The sequence below is a fragment of the Anastrepha ludens genome, chromosome 4 (assembly GCF_028408465.1).
Source record: "Anastrepha ludens isolate Willacy chromosome 4, idAnaLude1.1, whole genome shotgun sequence".
NCBI classification, from domain to species: Eukaryota; Metazoa; Arthropoda; class Insecta; order Diptera; family Tephritidae; genus Anastrepha; species Anastrepha ludens.
Window position 1 is genome coordinate 62506057 of NC_071500.1, and position 22673 is coordinate 62528729.

General features: G+C 35.0%; 3 protein-coding genes across 12 annotated transcripts in view; 1 reads left to right on the forward strand and 2 right to left on the reverse strand.

Annotated features, from left to right (window-relative positions):
* Positions 1-2804: 2804 nt before the first annotated feature.
* Positions 2805-4557, reverse strand: LOC128859541 (peroxisome biogenesis factor 10). Of its 2 annotated transcripts, none has more exons than XM_054096443.1 (3): positions 4309-4557; positions 3923-4242; positions 2805-3869 (listed from the first exon to the last, which is right to left on the reverse strand). In XM_054096443.1, exons 2-3 carry the CDS (start codon positions 4229-4231, stop codon positions 3240-3242), a joined length of 939 nt encoding a protein of 312 aa, XP_053952418.1. In that variant the 5' UTR covers positions 4232-4242; positions 4309-4557; the 3' UTR covers positions 2805-3239. The 2 variants fall into 2 exon arrangements, with proteins under 2 accessions (XP_053952418.1, XP_053952417.1); XM_054096442.1 differs by having other exon boundaries at positions 2807-3869; positions 4304-4557.
* A 2715-nt stretch (positions 4558-7272) lies between these two features.
* Positions 7273-11405, forward strand: LOC128859542 (RING finger protein 10). Of its 3 annotated transcripts, none has more exons than XM_054096445.1 (6): positions 7273-7873; positions 7932-8466; positions 8525-9300; positions 9358-9651; positions 9714-9868; positions 9931-11405. In XM_054096445.1, the coding sequence occupies exons 1-6, from the start codon at positions 7786-7788 to the stop codon at positions 10414-10416; spliced, it is 2334 nt and encodes a 777-aa protein (XP_053952420.1). In that variant the 5' UTR covers positions 7273-7785; the 3' UTR covers positions 10417-11405. The 3 variants fall into 3 exon arrangements, with proteins under 3 accessions (XP_053952420.1, XP_053952422.1, XP_053952419.1); XM_054096447.1 differs by having other exon boundaries at positions 8525-9297; XM_054096444.1 differs by having other exon boundaries at positions 8525-9651.
* Positions 11406-17801: 6396 nt separating this feature from the next.
* The window catches only part of LOC128859543 (choline-phosphate cytidylyltransferase A), a 45281-nt gene continuing 40409 nt past the window's right edge, over positions 17802-22673 (reverse strand). For all 7 annotated transcript variants that reach the window (XM_054096448.1, XM_054096449.1, XM_054096450.1 and 4 more), the window contains 3 exons: positions 22278-22601; positions 22020-22182; positions 17802-19344 (listed from right to left, as the gene is read on the reverse strand). In XM_054096448.1, coding sequence (XP_053952423.1) covers positions 18788-19344; positions 22020-22182; positions 22278-22601 — 1044 coding nt within the window. In that variant the 3' untranslated portion in view covers positions 17802-18787. The remainder of the gene's footprint in view (positions 19345-22019; positions 22183-22277; positions 22602-22673) is intronic.

The window sequence follows — 22673 nt, forward strand, 5'->3', positions numbered from 1 at the left end:
TAATGCACCATCTCATCGAGCCATCGCCATCAATCACTCATCGGATTCGCCTAATATGGCTCCCTTTGACTTCTACCCATTCGGAAAATTGCATTTGGCCATGAGAGGAAAATGTTTTGCGTCCGTAGAGGCTATCCAAAAGGCTTGTTCCGACATCCTGAAGACATTCCGGTCAATTACTTGAAACACTATTTCGGAAAACTTTTACATCGCGCAAAACGAGACCAGAGAGAACTATTTTGAATAAATAAGCTCGACGTTATCAGAACAAAGTTCCTGTCGTTTCTATTTTAGCTCAGTCTTATTTATTTTGGACTTCACCTTGTAAATCGCACTGTATCGATGGGATAGATTGCTGCGCCAATTTTTCGCTATCAATTATTGTTTCGACAATAATCAGGTGAAACGAAATGGGGCTGGAAAAATCGTCAACTTGAATTTTACCATTGCAAATGTCTAATAATTATTTTGGAAATATGACCGCTCTTTGGCCATTTTGTAATGCAACTCGCATACATCTTGGAATGTCTGACAGCGTTTGGCGAAAACTGTCGGTCAGCAGTAGAATCGTACCTCTAAAGAGGTTCTGATTAATGCGCAAGTCTTTCTTCGATCCAGTGCTTCCCATGCTCGTTTGTGGGGCCCAAATGATAATTTTGCTACTTTATACTGTTTTCGTCATTGCTGATTTTTTGGAAATTTTTCATGTCGTTTACAAATTCAGTGATAGTTTGAGCGCAGAATGAGTTGTTTGTACCCCTTCTAGTAATTTGGGAACAATGCCAAAGGATGCGACAACTAGAAGTTTTAATTTTTTGTGCGAAGCTGATATCAATGAAACCAGGAAAGTTTTACCAGTTCCTAAGCTGTCGTTGACCGCTTTCATCAATGTATTGAATGTGGCCTTGTTCTTCTTCTTGATTGACGCGATAGCCGCTTAGGCAATTTTGGCCCAGTTTAAGAAAACGCACCAGTCGTTTTTCTCGTGCGCCAGTTGAACTCATCAAGTGAAGCCAAGTTCCACCTGATCTTTCCAACGCAGGGGAGGCCTTCCTCGGGAGCGTTTCTATCGATTCGGAAGACATGACCCAGCCAACGGAGCCGTTGTATCTTTACTCGCTGCTCTACGTCTATGTATGTCTGAAACACTGCAAAGAGTTAGATGAGCTAGACGAATACGGCAGGTAATCTACACTACACTAGCAGGGTTAAGGATACTGCTACAACTACAACAACAACAGGCATTCTGCTTTGTCCAGTCCAAGAGAGATTCTTCGTTGGATTTCAATGCCGATATTATTATTAATACTGCTTCCTAGGTAAAGGAAGTTCTTTTACAACCTCTAAATGGTAACTGCCCACACTGAAGTGGGTGCCGACTGTTTCTTTCATGACAGGAGATATTTCGTTTTGACCTCGTTCACCACCAGACCCATTCAATTTGCTTCTTTATTCAGTTTAGAAAAGGCAGAATTAAAGTTAAGTCCAGAAATTGTACGTTCTTATAAAAAATTGTATCTGAGCGGTTAAGTTCTGCGGCTCGCACGATATTTTCTGGGACTTAGACATCGCAGCATATAGGCAACTTCTTTTCGTACTGTCGGAAGAATATTCGGAGGCTACCCAGAGGATACTTGGGTGAAGCCCGGAAGTTGTGTGCTGTTTGCACCGTATGCAGAAGAATCGTCCTGGTCACTCCTAAGTGGATGGCGACTTTCCCCGACTTGCGTTGACTTCTACACATGGAACCATTCTCCATGCGGCTTTCTTCTGTTTACTGAGAAATGGAATATTTCCTTGTATTAAGTCAAATTTTTTATTAAGCCCATCATTCGCTTGTTATTCCTAATTCGAGCAACATCTTACCGGGCTTCAAGCACAAATCCTCTAGCAAAATCAAATATCATCGGTCATTATTCCGAGGACGACCGATATATCCGCGGCGTAATTTACTATTGAACCATACCTTAATGCCGAACGCCCATTACGTATTGTTAGATTTGTTGTTGTAGCAGTAACTTTGCCCTGTTAGTGTAGTGTAAATCACCGGGCGTCTTCACCGCTCATCTAACGGTAGACCCAGGAAACTTGCTGTTTCAACAGGTTGGGTCAAGAGGGAGAGCGGTGTTAGATGAGTGGGTTTGATGGGACATGTGAAAAGGTGGTTAGTGTCGTGTGGACTCTCGGGGAAATTGGAGCTCTTCGTCTGCATTAGGTGGTGGTTGGACTCCGATGACGGCATTCGGGGCTCGGGAGCTTAAAAGCTGGTAAGAGTCTCTTGATGAATGTCGTTAATTATCTGTCTGCACCCTGTCTGATCCAGTAATTGGCGGTCTGTTTTGGCCTGGTTTCGGACCATAATTACGATTTTTAATAATAACTCAACTTCATCGCCTGCTGGCGTGCGATTTGCTGAAACGACCCTTGTCCTTGCATAAATTCAAGAAACAAAAACTTTGCGGAATCGGTCAAAGCGTTCTAAATTTTAGGATTACATACAGTCATGAACCATTTTTTTATTATTTATAGAACACGAAAAAAGTGGCATAAAATTATTTGTTTTTTAGAAAATTGCCCATTTAACATAATTTAAATATAATTTCATAATTCATAATTGGCGGGCGCCGTAGCCGAATGGGTTGGTGCGTGACTACCATTCGCAATTCACAGAGAGAATATAATTTCATATGTATATTAATTACCTTTCGTTACTAAATCGAAAACGTCATTAGAAAGGTAATTAAAATACCTTTATTTTGATGTAAATACTCTTAAATTCTTGTGTGATTTTATTGAATTGATTTTTACTTCCAGAACTTCCTCTCTGTTAGATGTGATAAATATAGGATTATTCTCCGAGGTATATGTATATATTACATATACATACATATATAATTGGGGCTTACACCCTTTGTTGGGTTTTAAGTTTTGGGGAACAAAATAAATGTATCAAAATAAATTGTTTCTACTTTTTAAAAGAAAATATATTAGCCTTTTAGCTACTTTTGGTTGCAACTTTAAAATTTAAATGATTTTAGAGATAATGAATGTCAAACACAAAACCCATTGGTTAACAATTTTTTTTATTCTTTTTTTGGTTCACGGTATGTATCTGAATTTGCCATTTCATTATTAAAATATATCTATATATTTTAGTCAAAACTATAGGATAAATACTTGTATTTATTTACACCCACAATCCTATGAACCCCTTTAACTCGAAACAACATTCCAATAAACTACAAGTAATTTTGTAACTGGATTACGTTAGACTTTTTTAACTTCTCTCTACATAGCGGACATTCATCACGTTCGTCCAGCCAATCCAGTAAACAATTCCAACAGAACAAATGACCACACGGCGTCAGACTCGTATTAATGCGTGGCTCCAGACAAAGGATGCACTGTGGTGCTTCAGATTTTTCACGCTCCGCCACTTCTTGTTCTATGCTGAGCAAACGTCTTGTTTTGTCACTTATCATTTCTAACCGCTTTCGTCTATGCACTTTCCATGCTTCATATGTGCTTATAACTAGTGATACTGTTACTTGTAAAAATGTTATAATTCCAAGTATTTTATAGCCGTATAGCGAAAATTCTGGTTGTAGCCAATGACGTATCAGCACATAATTAATGCCCGTAAGGCGCTTGGAAATTTGATACTTATTGGACTGAAGGTAAAAAAGCGATTTATGTAATGCTTTGATGTACTGCGGGGAATAACGCATCACTCGAACTGCTGTTAGCAGCTTCTGCTTTGCCTCTGACACGATTTCCTCATTATCCTCAATATGTTTTTCAAGTTTCTGTAAAATTCGCAGATACAAAGCATCTCCACCGAATTCAAGGATAATGGCAACTAGTTGTAACTACAAATAATATAATATGTTTCAGTTACAAGTGATTTAAACAAAGTGCATACCAAACGTGATGGAATATGCATATAAGCGCTATCCACTTGAATAGTACCCGTGTATTCCTCTCCAAGCGTTTGCAAATTATTAATCGACGCAAATCCGTGATATGCGATTTCAGCAAACAGCTTGCACAAGTGGTTGTATTTTATCCAGCTACGCGAGCCGGTTAAGCGAAGTAAATCCGAGAAATCCTCTGCAAGGTCATCTGTGTATTTGGCATCCTTTTGTACAGATCGCACTATTTCTGGTTGTCGAGCGCGGGCATTTCGAAAATCCACAGGGTTTTCTCCAATGAATTTACAGCGAGGCAACATTTTATAAAAACCTGAAAAATCGTTAGTTTTGGTAAATAGACCGACCAAAGTACAAAGAGTTAACAAACGTACTGCACCTGTTGTTTTTGTTTGCGGAACAAATGTAAACAAATTCTTAAACGGAATGACTAGTTTTGGATGGTTCGTCCATTAATAATAGCCTTCAAAAATTACTCTTTATTTTAGATATGTAGAGCCTAGTCAACAGATATACCGCAATATTGATAAATTTAAAACTTATATTTTAATTATATTACTTTGCTGCACGGTGTATTCTACATTGATAATGTATTCTATCATTCTTGACTTCGCAGCTTGCTTTGCTTGAAGTTTCATTTCAGCGAGAAAACCAACTAGTCAAGGCGAATTCATACAAGGTGATAGCAGTAGAACGGAAAACATATGTATAGTATATAGATGTACATTGGTATGTTCATTATTCAATGAATATAGCAATAACTTCAGTATTTTATAATTTTTGTGCTATGTTGTTCAAATTTTGAAAAATGGAATGGGATCAGTCGATATTTTACGCTACACGGTCGTCAAATATCACGATCCAGTATTCCAATCCAAATACAGCGATATTTATTAATCGTATACGATTCACCGAAAAAAAGATTACAACAAAATGATATTCACCTGTTTCATAACGACCATAGTGTAATAATATAAAGAATGCCAGGTAGCAATGACATTATTTTTCAGTACGCAAATTTGGCAGTATGCAGCCATTTTTGTTTTTATTCTGGTTCATTCTTCTAAAAATATTTAACTGGCATAGTGAAATTTTTTTTTTTTTAATTTAAAATGAAAGAGAACAAATGGTACATAGTTTAGAACTAAGCATTTGAACAAAAATTTGAGTATAATATTTTATGCAAAAAATTAATACAAAATAAAAAAAATTCTTAAAGCCTTTTATTAAATATGTACATATTTTTGATGTATACAAATATGGTACTGTAAAAACTCTAACAATTAAGCACGTATAGCTATGATGGCTTAAAATCAAAAATTAAAAGAAGTAAACTTCAAATGTGCGGACATCAAACTTGCTCGCACACTTTATGTTAAAAGTCTTCACATCGAGCTCGTTGTTTCTCCACTTGCCTGCTATACAAGGATGATAGAGTGCTCAATTCGCCTTGGGAGTTTTACGTGTGCATCCAACTCTCTGTTTACACGATTTTGAAATAACACAGTTTAATCATCCAATTTTGTTTTTGAATAACTTTTTACTGAATAATTTAAATATGTAAATATATGTTTTGCATTTATATGTAGATTGAATTTTCAGTGTACATTAATTTTAAGTTTTGTTTTTTTTATGTGAAAAAAATTAATTGTTTTTGTTTTAGAAATACTTATGAATATTGAGATCATTATTACATCTTTTGCACGTTTTTTTATGAAAATATTCTCTTTGCAAAACAGTCCCTTGTATATGCCAAGTAATTCATAAACAAACTCAGAGATAAAAAATATCAATTCTCAAGCGGCTGATTGTTAGTTTGCCAGCTGCCGATCAAATTGCCAAGCTGGCTCCCAACCCTTTTTGTACACGGTAGATACGTTCCTCATAAAAGCGTGCAAAAAAAGTCGTGTAAAAAATAGATACGTCATATGGTAAATTTGGGAATATATTCCATACATACGCACATAATTGACGCTTACACCCTATATTGGGTGTTTGATCGAGCTCCTACCCCTATTTGTGGCATGCGTCTTTAGGTTGTTCCACAAATGAAGGGGCCCACAGTTTTAAGCCGATTTCGAGCGCCAAGTTTGTTTTTTTATGAGCAGTTTTTTCAAGCCAGAAATACACTAGGAGGTTTGCCATTGCTTGCCGAGGGCTTACCGCTATTAGAAAAAATTTCTTCTATCATTTGATGTTTAATGCTCCAAGATTCGAACCTGCGCACCCCTCAATGGTAATAACGCTCCAATCCAAATTCTATTATCCTTGGCTTAGAAGCTAATTACCGCAATAGATTTACTTATATTAATTAATCCCACAAATATTACTTGTATATAATTGAAAAAATTCGAATCGATTAATCTCAAAATGAAGTGTACAATATTTAAATCTAGCAGAAATATAAGTAATTTCAAGCGAACAATCCGGAATTTAAAATAAAGATTTAAATAATTAAGGGCATTTTTAAACACAAATTTGGAAAACTTGGTTAATTTTTATAGTTCCCTAAAAATCCTGCGAACAGTGTGGGCTAACTTTTGCTTGACGAAAGTTAATTTTGAAAACGGAAAGTTTTGCTCCCTGCATTTTAAAAGCAATGATTTCGAAGTAGATTTTCATCGCAAAATGTGTAAACAAACAAATAATGTTTCTGACATGTTCCCAAATAACTCTAAATGTTAATATTGTTGAAAATATTTCGAAATGAAAGCAGAAAAAAATAAAATAATAACTCAAGGCAATGTGACACGTTCAAGGAGTTACCTTGATTTTAAACAATTTTTGCAGTTTTGCACTTCAACCTAATTATCTTTCTACTCACCCCAATACCTCACCCAAATACAGTTCCCTCAATAATGGAGGGAGCTGAGCGAATGTTATTTTCTTCCAACTGTATCAGGCTGAGAAATCTACTCCTTCTTCCAGAAGAAGGTACTCCAGTTTGCCTCAATGTACAGTCTAATAATAAACGACTGCTCCAAAACTATGCGCTCCGTGATATGATTTCTGGAAAGTTGGGGAAGTGGGAGCTGCAGGTTCAACGATTCCATGTTTTTTTGATGAGATCACTTTTTTCCGGAATCTTCCTTAGTTATGTTAAACAGGATACGATTGGCTGACTACTGAACGACTATATAAAACAGAGTTAGCTTTAGAATCATCTCCAGTGTAGCTATATGACAGTTGCGCTATACCGAGGTATACAAAACAGCAACAAAAAAACAGATGGCTTTGACCTTCTAACTACTAAATCGCAGAAAAAACAAATCGACTGTTCCTCTGCTATCACCTTATATAAATTCGTCATAGATCAGGCAAATGACAATTGGAAATTTTTTACTCGTTGAATAAAAATTTCTAGCTCGTCGTCATCGTTTCCATATTTCGTTTAGGAATTGCAAAAACGTGAAGATTTCATATACATATTTAGGGTATTTTAACTTTCTTGTTAAATTTTTTACGGTAAATCAGTAGAAAAGTTAATATAATAGTGTAATAGATTTCTGTGTGCTAAAATAAGCCACAAAAGGTTGCGGATATAATCAAGAAATCAACGACGTCGTCCGTTGGTTTGCTACGTCTACTCACCTACGAGTCTTAATCTCGTTTTCGGAAGTAAAAATACTTCGTGCAAAAAATTTTATACGCGACGTAATTTTTCGTGTATTTCTTAAATAAAATCATGGCTCAGTAAAAATGTCTCGATTTAAAAATAATACAGTGCATTACGCTCCATTTGGAGATAAATTCACCTTTAACAGTTCGCTGTCGACGAATTCCTTCATTTTCACCTTCCCCAGTTCCCTTCGTGCAGCCGCGAGCTGCGTTTCAGCAAGTTACTTTTTAAATAAAAATGGAAAACAAGAAACAGCAACAAAGCAATTTTACACGCTCGAAGGCGTGTCAACCTACTGATTCTTTAGTCCGCAAGTCATCTTCAGGTAAATTTTGTTGCATCGCAAATATTCTACATAATATGTTATTTACGTATATAAATAGATTTAGATGCCAATAAGCTTTGGCCTCGCAACTCACGACGTCGTGAACAGCCATCTTCCACACGTAGCGACTCTCAGCGCAATTCTAAGCAATACACTTCGATCAAAACTCGTCCCAATGTTGATAAACGACCACGTCACCGCGTCGGTGGCGGTGGGAACAAAGCTGGTAACGTATATTCAGCTGACAATAACGAAGACGGCCTTGCATGCGCTACTGACAATGTTCCTGTTACCAGCACCGGATTAGCCAATATTGTAGAACCGGTGGTGACCGGTGCTTTGGCCAAAAAAAAATCTCTGCAATACGTTGACTACGAGTTGAATTCAGTGTACACGCCAGGGAGCAAAAAACAGAATTTGAACCATCTGCTAAACTTTCATTATGCTCCACGCGACGCTGACAACGCTTTTAGCTTTAACGTTTTTGGACGTAGCGGTGGTAGCGGTGCAACTGGTGCTACTCATCGTCATGGAGGCAATAGTGGCGCAAGCAAACGCCATCGCTACAATAAGGAGCAGTTTTTACAAGCAAAGTGAGATTTCCTTTAACAACTTACAGCAATACTATGTTAATTAAATCTTCTTATTTAGTTTTCAGTTCGTTATAAAATCGGGTGTTAATTTGAGTATTTGTGCATCTCCCGACAATTTAATCGATTGGCATCTTATTGAACAAATTAATATACAAACTGAAGAGGAGCCGCAATGTCCTATTTGTCTATATCCTCCTATTGCAGCTAAATTAACACGTTGTGGTCATGTCTTCTGCTGGCCTTGTATTCTGCACTATTTGGCTCTAAGCGATAAAACTTGGCGTAAATGTCCAATTTGCTACGAAGCTATCCATACAGCTGACTTGAAAAGTACAACCATCATCCAACAACGTCAGTTTAATATAGGCGATGAAATTACTTTTCAGTTAATGCGTCGCAAAAAGGGATGCATGATGATAGAGAAATTCGAGGCAAATACTAATCGAAACGAGCTAGATAGCTATCCACTACTTTCGGCCGGTGAAGAATCAAAATTTTCAAAATTCTTGTATGCTAAACGGAATGATATTTTAAAAATAATCGATCGTGAACAACGTGAGTTGGTTGTTGGCCAGGACCCTACATGCCCAGAGTATGTATTCATACAACAAGCTTTAGATTTGTTAAAGGAACGACGTGAGAAGGTAGAAGAAGGAATGGAAGAAGAAATAGAAAGCAAAAATGAAATGGATTTGCTTGATGAATGTGAACGCGTAACCACTGAAATTGAAAATATAAAATTTGAAGATGATGAAAATTATAATGCTGAAGGCGGGAAAAATGTTGAGAATTTGCAAAATATGGAGGATATCGAAGCTTCAAACTCTGAAGGCAGTATTAGCAATGAGGATACTTTATACAACATAAGTACTTTAACTCTATCATCTGCAGGAAGCGAAAAATTGAGTGCAAAATATTACTACTTTTATCAATCGGTGGATGGGCAAAACATTTATCTGCATCCATTGAATGTTAAAATGCTGCAAGCTTGCTATGGCACGTTGGAACATGCCCCGTCAGTAATTAGCGCACTTGTTTTACAAAAGGAGCATCACTCCATGGATGAAGAGCACCGACGCAAGTTCACATGCTTAAGCCATTTACCTTTAACATGTCAGTTCGCGATTATTGAGGTAGATTTACAACCGCCTTTTGTATCTAGCGGAATATTGCGTCTGTTTAGAGGTATGTTAGTATAAATTAGAGTGTTGATGAGAAAGTTGTAATTGTTTTTTTTTATAATTAAGAGGATATACTTACGCGCAAGAAAGAGCGCCAACGTCGCGAGCGCGAGGAGAGTCGCCGCGAAAGGAAGATAAATGAAATTAACGATCGACAAATGGGAAAATTTATTGCTAGCACAACAAACTTGAATTTAACTTCCGCACACGAGTTTCCAACTGTAAGGGAATCGCTTGAAACTTATTTTGCTTCTTTTTTTTATATGTTTACTATTATTTTCAGTGGGGGTTTGAAGAGGCACTTCCCAGCGTTGGGGGCGTTGAAAATGCACCCAACAGCAAATCAACCGATATACCCAAAATCAAACGTCAGGCAACTTATTCAACAGTAGCGGTTGTGGGAGGTGAATCGCCTAACACCAGTGAGTATTGGCCCACATTATCATCTCCAAGAAACAATAGTAACAACATGTACAAGGAATTATCTACTTGGGGCAAATCTGCTATTTGCAACCCAAAAAATCGCAACATTAATTCTGAGCGTTCCAGTGAATGTGAATCGCTTGAGGAATCTTTAGCAGATAATGATTTTACTTTGCCAAAGCCAACAGATTTAGGAGATGTTCTTGCCATGGCTATATCACAAAAGAAGCCGGGTCCTGCGGCTACTAATGCTGGACATGCTGGAGGAATGGGAGGAAAAAAGAGTAAGAAAGCTAAAAAAATGGTTCCACTCTTCTCAACTGGCATAAATAACGCTGGTAAATAAATTCACTTCAAGAACAAAACAAAAAATAAATTGAATTACCCATTATGCGTACCCAAAAATCTTACTTTAGAACTGTTTCAGATATTAAATCCATTACCCAATAGAGATCGGATTAGATGCAATTTTTTAATTTACAATCGATTTTGCTCTTTTGGTATATAAACATATTTTAAGAACACAATAACTATGTCATGTGCATATTCGAAATATGCAATCAGTTAATTGAAAAGAAAATACTTGATACTACGATCTAAACTCTTATTTTTAATATAATTGCTTTTTATATTATATTTTAATCATTTAAAAAATGTTCCATGTTAACGCTGGAAGCTAAGAAACTTCACACCACTTTTGCGAAAGTTAATGGCGCATACTTGAATTTTGACATGTGTATTTCTACTATTTTATCCGTGGCTGGAGAAATATAGTCCACCTTACACAATACGTTATTGGTTTCCATCGCGGAAGTTAAATCAACGCTTCGTTGAAGTATATTTGCAAATATATTTTTTAATTTTTCGCTTAAGTCACCATGAGCGTTTTCATCAATCTCTCTAGCTCAAAGACAAAAATGTTGATTTTAAAGATGTCGGAATTGTCGGTAGTATTTCAAATATGTTTTTGATGAAGCGGTGCACGAGTTGGTGTGTTCAAATAAATTATCTTTACCACTGTTATGTACCTGCCCACCAGAACAATATTGCAGTGTTTCTGCGATTCACCAAACCAGTAATGAGTACCATACCGTGCATAGGATGAATTATTTACTTCATCAATTTCTTCATAGGCGATTAGGTGTGGCCTCGTCAATTTTTCTTACTACTAAATCGGCTATTTAACGTGCAGCGGAGTTGATAGTTCTGATATCCAAATATAGAGCTGTCACCAATATCCTCCCGAATATTGTGAATTTTTACCTCGTAGCACTGGTTAAAATATGTTTATCTTAAAGTGCTTTCACCCAGTACATTTCTTTTTGCATACTACCCGTTTCATTAGTCAACGCATTTCATGGAATACTAGCAAAAACCATTGCTTCACAGAGTTCATAGCAAAACTTAAAATCATTATTGTAAAGTTCAGCCACAGAATGCTCAGAATTATTAATCCTTTACCCTCCCGGGTGCTAGGTATCTTTTGAATCCAAGATTTTTAGTTGTATTTTGATTACAAATAACCAGTCAGATATTTACAATTTTATGCACTTGACGTTTTCCTCAGCATACAGAAGAAAATTATCATTCAAATTATTTTAAGTTTTTAAACATTTTTTGCATTGCGATTTTAAAAATGTTATTCAAATGATTCAAAATCAACATAAAATTGCAAGAAAAAAATGACATTATTAACATACTCTGGATCTACGTATTGCAATCTTGAAAATGAATTAAAAATTAATTTTTGAATATAAAATTTTTATAAAGTAATAACTGGACCTATCATTTAATATTAACAACAGAAAATGTAATTTTATTGCAAAGTAAATATGCCCAACACCCATTCTCAATATCATCAAAAATAGAACTTATAAGTTGGTTAGTTTGCGTTTTGCACATGCATCTGTAATTTTAAAGTCATTTAATTACTGTTGGTTTCCCATGAAACTTCTGCAAAATGAGAATTTAATTATATTTACCTGCCTCAAACACGCAAGTGCATACAGTCCGATCTCTACGAATAATATATGCCATTTCACTGATTTAAAAAAATCGTTAATACCTATTATTGAATATGTTGCTTAATTTTGTGTTTATTTGGTTATTGTAATCATTATTCAGAACTTTACAAATTGATATATAAATTATGTTAAGAATTGAATAATAATGAATTGTGCAAAAAAAAAAAAAATGTAGTATCCAGTAGATTATAATTTTGAATTAGCCCCATCACACAGCGAAGCCCTCAGCGTATCCTTCTACTTAAATGTTACCAATTTCAGTTAAGAATGTAATACTCTAAATGTAATAAAAAACCAATGCAAAGCAATTTTGTTTTATATTTTGATGTAAGACGGGGTTGTGGTGAATATGGGTAATAATAATAAGCTTTACTTATTCAGCTCTATCATAGAATCCATCGTAGAAAACCTTCGAATACGAAAAAATTGTAATCGTGGGTTCCATGTGAACACGAAGAAAGTTCTGTAAAACTCAAATGTCAAATTTTGATATTTCGACAAGAGCTCACTTCAATGTAAACAAGACAATTTAGCAAATAATCTTTAAGTTTTTTGTCAAGCTGAATTCTCAAATTAAAATGTATTCGTTGAAATGTGCGGTTGTGTTATGGAGAAGAAAAGTGAGAGAGGCAAACAGTCGATAAACAGTCTACGATGAATTGCATGTTAGGGCTGATTATCTGATCGACATATAGTTCCCATGAGAAGCTTTTTCAAAATAATGTTATTCTCAAAATTTTAATTCAAAGTCAGTCGGAAAGAAAAATGGAAAATTTTTTTTTATTATAATCTGCTAAATAATTTCATGACTTTAATTTTTCGAATGCGATATTCGGCATATGTACACTATGGCTACAAGTTACGTGGTCCATTCGATCATTCGGTGGCTTGAATTGCAATTTATCGAATGTTCAGCGCGCTGTAAGGCAAGTTGTGCCGTCATCGTATATAGCTCATTAATTTTTGGAAACAAAAATTCAGTCAGTACGGCTCGATAGCGTGCGCCATTCACCATAACACCAGCTCCTTTTTAGAAAGAAAAAATAAGGACTTATAATACCGCCAGGGCTCTATGAACTTCGCAAACAGATTTTCTTTTCTTTTTTTTCAAAGTAAATGTCCACAATTTGGAAACATTGTTCTGGCATTAAACGATTTACCAAACCTTCGTTAACCTGTTAACCGGGGGATTAGCTATTGCTAAACTCGTTTCAGAACGTTTCAAATATCAAAGATTACAAGAACATGAAAATTCATGATGGCATATATATAACCACTTTCAAGATTTAATAGATAAGAACAAAGTAGAACGTATTGCGTTCAATATATTCCGATTAATTTTCATGACGAAAAATTTCGTCATGCCCATTGCAGAAGGCTTTTATGTATAACGAAATATTTCGTCATACCCAGTTAACAGGTTAAAGCATGCAGCTAAAAAAACACCCTATGAAATGTTATGCTTGTTAGCCAAGTAATATTAGTCCAACAAGATTTAAATTGTTTTTGAAAACAAAAAAAAAAAAAATAAACAATTACTGTTATTTTGTGATTGATATTTTCCAATAAAAAATAACAGTTAAATTTTAACTTTTATTTTTCAGGTCAAATGTAAAAGTTAAAATTTGGCTTTTATTTTTTCGGTGCAGAATAGATTTTAATAAAAAAAATCAAAGTAATCTTAATTTTTTTCATCTTCTGTAAATATTGATTGAGGAAAAAGAAACACATTATTTTTGCGTAAAAATTTTGCGCAAATGGTGTGAAACTCTTTTATAGTCGATTTTTAGCTCCTTGGCGATGCTACGACTACTAACATGACCGTCAACTTTGATTATTTCTGTGATTTTATCGACGTTTTCTTTGACATCAAAAATGATGAACGGAATCAACGAAACCAAAATTGCGCGTAATTGGCTCCAATTGGCAGTATCGGCTCCATAAACACCATTCACAATTTCAGCGGCCTGGGTTGCATTTTCGCCTTTATCAAAGAAAAGCAGTAAAATGTACCGAATTTTCTCTTTGTTGACTTCGATTGTTAACACCGCGTAACTCACAACTGAATGGAACAAACAAAAAACAGCAAAATAATTTTTTTAGTTTGAAATGTCACCTTAACAACGAGCATAAACTTTAAATTGTTTGATCGATGCTTTACGAGGGATCGATCGCTACAGCCAGACAGAAACATTTTTATGGCACCAGTCTTGTTTATTTTGGACTTCACCTTGTACAATACAAATAATAATAATATGAAAATATATAGAGCCCTGCTCGAACAAATTACTTCGCAAATCACTGAGAATGTGCGTTTAAACTGACTTTTGTCGCTGCCTTTTGGTGAATAATATTTGCCAGATCTTTTGTTTTTGATCGAAAAATAAAGCTCCAGATTTTAACTTTTATATTTGACTGAAGAAATAAAAGTAAAATTTTAACTTATAAACTTTTGAAAAATTATAAAAGTTACAGTCTCTGTTAATATTTAATTGGTTTATTTGTTATTTATTTTTTGGTTACCTATAATTTGGGTTCTTCTTCATTAGTATTCCTTTTTATTTCATAGTTTTTAAGTTTTTTTTGTAAATGTTCACCACTACATAGTAGTGGAGAGGTTTTGAAGTACTGTTACCGACAAAAGAAAGAGTGCGCCAAAACAATTTTTGACTATTTATTTATTTTTTTAATTTCAATTACTTTTATAAAAATTTAGCACTGCGACAAACACCAGTATACAAAAATTATAAAAATTCCGCAAATTTTCATTAAAATTTCAAACTTTTCACTCAGAATCTTTAGATAAACACGGTTATGCCGTTTTATAGCTCATTGAATTTTCGTATAATAAAGTGTAAGCTTCAAGTGATTCAAAAATCGTGTTGACTTTTGGAAATTTTTTTGCTGACGGTGTTGTGTTTTCTTCCATATAATAAATGCTGAGCATGCGTTGTTTTCGGTTTGTTTTCATGTGAGTTTAGGTGAGTTATGCTCCTTTTTATGACGAACGGACTGGACTTAATTTTTGTACTTCATTATTTATTTGGTATTTTGAGTGGTGTTTTTTAATTTTTTTAGTAGGGTAAATCTGTTTTCTTGTATGTCCGGCGGCCCTGATTGTATTTGCATTTTATTGCTTGTTGGTATGCTGTAGAGGTTAACCAATCTGTTAAATTGCGTTTGTGTAAGAATCACCAGATGCGAAATTGTACAAAAGCGAGAAATGACAATATACGATTAACGGATATTTTTTTTGTTATTATTTCGCGAACGAAGTACACTTGTTAAGCACACGTCTGAATAGATGAGAGATAGTCGATGACGCTTTAAATAAAAAAAAAAAAGATGGTGGGCCACGCACGTGTGCCATAATATATTGTAATATTATTTAATTGGAAAATATTAAGTAAAGCCTTCACAATTTACTTTTTGCTTCGTTTTTTAAATATTTATTTTTACTTGTGATCTGCTTGTATGATCTTCCCAGTTTTTCTAGCAAGAGAAATTGTTCGATATTTTGAGTTTTTGTAGGAATATCAACATACCATATACCAGTTTTAATCAAAATCGCAATTGCCACCTCATTGAAGATAATCCTCTGAGACTAACGATCCTTTTTGATACCCATTTAAATTAACTCACCGAACACCTCCTACCCCTTATCATGCGACTTTATTATGTCGAAGACCACTCATGGTTCTGCCTTTAGACGATCTCGATGACAATATTTCGCATTTTCATCCACCATAACAGAGTTTGAGTAATGCTGCTACGACAAAAATAATGAACAACGTAATAGTTTGTTGTAAGCACATTTCTAGATCCTTGTCAACACTTCGGTGTGAGACACACGAATTTATATATTTATTTATGACATTCTATACATGACATACGTACTTTAAACTTTTTATCAATTCTCCACTTGTGTGCACATTGGTATTTTGGGCACAAACGCTCATTTCCATATATCAAGTTTTTGTAATTTTCTTTCCACTATTCTTCGTTCAAACTTTTGTCTTTTCCTTGCAAATTTTTCATTTAGTTTTTTAATAATATATATAAGAAATCAGTCATGAGAAAAGAATCATAATATGCCATCAACCATACATACCATATATGTACATAAGTAGTATATATCTACACATACATATATCTGTGTATGCCAATTTCTATACTTAGACATAAGATGAGGAAATTACATTTTCTCAATTAGCCATTCAGATTTACATAATTCGTTTCAAAAATTAAGCTTGTTTTTAATCCTGAATGTAAACTAATACTTCACTTACATTCTTGTCTGAATCATGTAAAGGCTGTTATAAAACTTAAATAGCCGTTCACTTACACTTGCATACATACGTACATACATACACATAGTTATTAGGTTGACACAATAATTTTTCATCGTTACAACTTTTGCGTAAGTTCTGCAGCCTCTACATAATAGCGGCGATTAGCAAGTTTCTAAATTATCCATGATACATTTAAGTATGTAATGTATTGTTTAATTTAACGGTGCTTATGTACATATGCATACACACATATGGCCATTAAAATAGATACGTTCGATTGGCATACGAAAAATCAAATATAATATATTATATCATTTACATTTGAATATATACATATATTTATGTAATATAGATGTGTTCATTTGTATATATAAATAATATATTATATGTATAAAAGGTGTATTTAAGGCTGGCGTATCATATACTCAGCCCTTTCGCTGAATTCATCGAGTTCAGCAGTTTTCGTATATTCTACGAAAACGGCATCACGAGTTCGAATGGCTTCGTTGCAAATTCAAAATTCGTATAGCAATTCACAATTTTTTTTCAACGAATTTGTTACGGCGAGTTTTGGTTATCGAAGAAAAGTTCGAAAATAATATTCTGAAGGAATAACCACTTATATTTTACCAATTTACAAAAATACGGTAAATTACTGAAGTGTGAGTATTCAATTTAACGCGTCACCAAAACGCTGGAACTATTACAAGAACATCCAGAAATTGGAGATGGTTAAACCAGAAGCCAAAAAGAGTAAGTAAACAGCTTGGGACCGCCAATTTTCCTTTCAGAGTGTCATACTTACAAAGTGACATCATTGCGCTGCATTGAAGTATTCTTAAATGTCGCTGCTTCTTCTCATCATTCAAAATTATTATTACACAAGTTCCAATAGAATTCACTTGAATCGCACAAAAAAAAAAAAAACAAAAAGTTACAAAATAACGCGAAAGAAATCATTTTTTAACTAAATTTGTTTGTTTGCTACGTACCAGCTGGTTTTGAAAAATCAAAATTTGGCATTCGAGTTTTACAGCACTTTTTTCGAGTTCCCAAGGGTTATTGTATTCGTAGCTTTCTTTTTACGACGCACTAAGTGATAAGTCTGACTATCTTTTATACACAAAAATCCCACCTCTTCTAAAAATTCACTTTACGAAGAAATAATAGATTACCAGATCTTACTTTTGAGAAATTTGTATAATAGCACCACTATCAGATAATTGATTTTGTTTTTTATGATGCATTTTATTAGCAATACTTCACAGCACTCGCAGGTGTCCCATTCGAATAAAGTCAGAAGGCAGTCGTGGGTTACTTAACAATTTTTTTTTGCCTTATAGCTTTGAAAACTTCATTCCTACGCACCAAAACATAATTTTAAATTAGTTTTTGTAAAATTAAAACAAGAGAAATTGTTTTTTGTAATGTTTTCAAAAAAGTATCGCAAAACTTTACTGAGGGATTTACTTATATTGTATAGGTATAGTATGCACTTATTTCGGTGACCATATGTGTATGTGGTGTATACATACGAGTATACCTGTGGACTTTTGACAATAAATCGTTTTTCGCTTAAATACCATAAACCTTGATTTCTAATAGAAAAATATAATAATATAATTATATAAATTGTTTTATTAATTTGGATTCCTAAACGTCAGTTGTGGATGTTTAATAGTTTAAATGTTCCCCTAAAAATTTAAAAACTTGTGGATTACAAGTAGAAAGTACGAAGTTTTGTAAAATGTCCACAGTTATCTATGAAAGCATAAATACACAGTTATTTAACAAGTGTTCCTTACTAACTATATTCATAGGGTTGAAGACTAAGGAGTAACCATAGACTAAACTACTTAGAAATTGTAGAGTAAATAGCATCGTATTTTGTGGCTTGTTGCTGCTGTTTCTTTTCTGAAATGTTGGCGGTTTGTCGTCAAATCAATTATAGCTGAGTAAAAAGATAAAAGATGTGCAATACCGTGGGCCACGGCCATATTTAGTAATCCTACTTTTGTGTATTCGACTCGACTAACTCCGAGTACAGATTTTCAAAATGCGAATTTACACATATCTGTAAATATGTTGTACTAATATAACGGTTTATTTGAAAGCATAACTCTTCTCTTGCCTCACTTCCTTCTGTTTTGGTCAACTAACAAAAAGTAGAACTCTAAGTAATTTTGTGGTCTTAATACTTTTTTTTACTTGCGCAACCTCAGCTTTTATTTAGTAGGTATTTTTTTATCTTATGCTTCATCACTGACGAAAAGTTTTCAAAGACATTCACATGTCTGCAAATAATTGTGTTTAGTTTTAATGTAACTCTTCTTTCTATTATTTTCGTATGTTTGCGTTACAATAATAATATTACCTACGAAATATTTGGTGATCTATTATTCTAATTACTTCTATGCTCATATTCGCCAGCATCGTCATCTTCATTGTCCAATTGAGCCGCTTCGGCGGTGGCAGTCGCAGATGATCCGCGTCCAGTGCTACCACGCACTGAAGGACTATCAGGGATACGAATCCGCGCAGCACTTGCCGGAATGCGTGCCGTTTCGAAATCAATGTCATCTTCATAATCGCCATCGTCTTCATCATCGCCATTCACTGAACCACTCGGACTGCCGGGTGGACTAAGTGCTTGAATCAATTTCCCTTTAGATTCATTCCACAAATGATTGAGACGCTCCCGTCCGAAAAGTAAAAGGAATGCGTCTATGAAATCACGAGATGCTTCCTCCCATTTTGTGATGATATCATCCTTCACTTTGGTCAGCTCCCTACGTCCGCGATCCTTCAGCTCATCCATTTTATTTTGAAATCGAAACTTTTTCTCCGAAAGGAATGAGACATTTAAATCTTTGGCTGAGTAGCCACGCGCCAAATTTCGACGAACATATAAATCATAGTCCTTGACAATACGTGCTACAATATCTGATGTGGAAACGCCTAATCGTATAGAAGAGATAATAATATGAATGAATTAATTTCCAGAGCTCTGTTTTTAATATTATATATATTATATGCAGTACTATTATGTATATAAATATAATATATACAAAAAAAAAAAAACATTTGTGATTTTGATCTCTCGATATGAATTATAAAAAACATTTAGGGTAAACTAATCGAATTCTATGAGTATATCCCGTGTTTGTGGAAAATTGAAGGTTCCGAACTGCACAAATTTTTATTTATTTCTAACGATCTTCTTCGCGCATTTTTTGTAAAAAAAATTAGTATTGTGCACGCTAGTGTACATAAGTTTACTAGTGCGGTATGTGGATCGTGCTTGACGGCACAATCTCTCGGTGGCTATCGTGTATGGGCCCCTGTACAGTATAATTTGATGGCAAACATTTTTTTTTTGTCCTTTTTAACCGGTTATATTCCTTTGTTATTAGTATTTTTCGTCCTTCTCCGCAAAGGAGTCAAAAAGTGTCTATTAAAGAGATAGAGAGTTTAAATATTCCACATAAATGTTCGGCGTCGTTCTTTATATCGAACTGCTGAACACATCGGATATCTAAAATTACCGATTTATCAGAAGAATGTACAAAAGGGTGAAAACTTTGGCATTCTCTCAAGTAAACATCAGACATTAACTTTCAAAGCGGTACAAATAATTTATGCTTCCATTCTAAAGAACAGAAAGAACTCAAACTCAATATCAGCCTTATATGAAATAGGGTATGGGAATAAGTTTCCGCCTCCGTAAAAGAGGCGTCGCTGCTGATACTATTTTTGTGTTCGCTCTATTAATATACTGGTAATTTGAAGGTGTATATGTGAGGTCTCTATCGCAGTAGTTGACATTCGTTGGAAGCGTAAAATCCTTTTTATCTGACGTCAAAAATGTTTATGTTCGTCCCGAAAAAACAGCATTTACGGGAAGTCATGCTTCATTATTACCTTTTAAAGAAAAGTGCAGCTGAAACATGTCGTATATTGATCCATATTTACGGTAAACAGGCTCCATCAAATACAACTTTTAAAGAGGGGTTTCGACGCTTCCAAAGTGGCAACATGCACGTGAGTGATAAATATCGACTACAACAATTATTTGATGACAGCGCATGTCGAACCCTTGTGATATGATAAGAGTTGGAAGTTAACAGATCAACCGTCGTTGACAGTTGCACGCGATGGGAATGATCCAAAAAGCAGGTAACTGGGTACCACGTCAAATGAAGGAGGGGGATATCGAGAGACGTTTGTTGACGTGTGAGATGCTTCTTGATATGGCAGAAAAGAAAAGGCGTCAAAAATGTTGTAGCCTGATAAATAAACCAGGTCCATCGACAGCGAAAAAACATATTCATGCTTCAAAGGTTATGTTGTGCATTAGAAGGGTGTCATTTATTGTGAACTCCATCTGAAACCATCATTGGCGATCGTGACCGACTGCAGCTAATGCATCTGAATCGAATTCTCAAAGAAACGCGGCCGCAATGGAACAGTAGGCATGACAAACTGATTTTGCTGCATGGCAACGCCGGGTCATACTTTGATAAATCGGTCCAGAAATATTTAGAGGGACTGCATTGGGAAATCTTGCCCCATCCACCGTATTCCCAAGACATTGCACCTTCTGATTACCATCTGTTCCGACCAATGCCGTCAGCCCCCATTGGAGAGCGGTGCACTTCTTACGAGAGCATTGCAAACTGGCTCATTGGATGGATTAAGTCAAAAGAACTCGAATTTTTCGTCAGAGGAATCCGTATGCTACCTGAAAGGTGGAGTAAAGTTATAGCTCCCAATGACACATACTTCACATAATATCATGTATTATGTACATAATTCTTTAAATAATTCGTAACTTTGACTAAGAAAGGACGGAAACTTATTCCCATACCCAATATTTATCACACTTTCATCAGAAAAAGAGAAATGCTAGGAATAGCACTGGGGCATAAAAAGAAAAAATAAGAATAGCATAAAAGATGTGTTCCGTAAGCTTTCCTCAAATTTGTATCGTGCGTCACATCCGAACGACAAATTGTTTTTATATATAGTTGTGTTCAATAACAAAATTAGCCATCATGATAAATCAATCTATATCAAGAGCGTAAGCGAAAATTGCCTCCCAAAACGCAGAAAAAGCGAAGATAATTCAACGAGCATCACTTGAAAAAAAAAAAAACAGTAAAAGAAGCAGACATGTCAGCTGGAATTGTTTAATTTTTGTGTTGGGCAAAAAATTATCATAAATTTTACATTTTATCGTGCTGCTAATTTCAAACCGTCACACGAGACAGAGGTGCACAAAATACCAGATTCCACAAAAAATGTATACGTTTGTTTACGAGAAGTTCAGTCATATGCTTTCAAATTATTTGTTTTCGTGATTGATAAATTTGGTGGCTAAAATTTCTCTGGCACAAAATTAACATATCTCTTGCATCGAATTGTCACTTTCCTCTCTCAACTTTTGAGAGATGGATAATTTTTTGGCGTTAATGAACACCTTCTTGCAAATATTAGGAATAACTTAAAAATGTTTGTGTTATCAAACACGACTGAAGGTGCCTTTTTATCATTGCGGGTATGCACTCGAAAGTTTGTCAGAAATCAATCGATTTCGATAAGGACTTTTCGACTAAAAAATTCGATTTTATTACCTTCGGTGCGTTCGGTGGCCACAAACATGCCTCTAGCCTTCAGTGGCGCATATATATCCTCCATGCCATCACCAGTGTATGGAATGTCATCGTGTGCAACAAAATCAATTTTGTTAGCTGCTACAAATTCATCCGACAAAGTCCAAGGTGCATCTGGAACGATCTGTACATAAATAGCGCGATCAATCAAATGTAAGTATTTGCATAGAACCATACAAATAAAAGTAGTAATTATAATTGAACATTTCTGCCACTTACCTCATCCACATAGCGGCAGTGACGTAAAGCCTCGTAACGCTCCTGATCATTCATGACGGTACGCCCCTTCATGCGATGTGTTAAGTCATCGTTGCACACGCCCACAATTAAGTAAACATTCGGAAAAATGTTCTTGGCTTGCATTAGTTGTCTGGCATGACCTTGATGGAAGAGGTCGTAAATACCATCGGCGTAAACACGTACACGTCGTTTCGTCTGGCCAGAACGCGCCATTTGATAGGTGATTTTATAATTATAATCACACTTCTCACGTTCCACAACGGCCTCTTCATCGGTGGAAAGAGGTGCTGGCTTACAAATTGTCTGAAAAAAGACGAGAGTTGGGAATAGAGTACTTAATTTCAAACTGAAACAAATATATTTTTATAAAATTTT

Coding starts and splice junctions, on each gene's coding strand:
- LOC128859542 (XM_054096444.1), top strand. CDS start 7,786: ATGGAAAACAAGAAACAGCAACAAAGCAATTTTACACGCTCGAAGGCG. Junction 8,467..8,524: donor GAGCAGTTTTTACAAGCAAA/GTGAGATTTCCT, acceptor CTTCTTATTTAG/TTTTCAGTTCGTTATAAAAT. Junction 9,869..9,930: donor CCGCACACGAGTTTCCAACT/GTAAGGGAATCG, acceptor TATTATTTTCAG/TGGGGGTTTGAAGAGGCACT.
- LOC128859541 (XM_054096443.1), bottom strand. CDS start 4,231: ATGTTGCCTCGCTGTAAATTCATTGGAGAAAACCCTGTGGATTTTCGA. Junction 3,870..3,922: donor TGCATATTCCATCACGTTTG/GTATGCACTTTG, acceptor TATTATTTGTAG/TTACAACTAGTTGCCATTAT.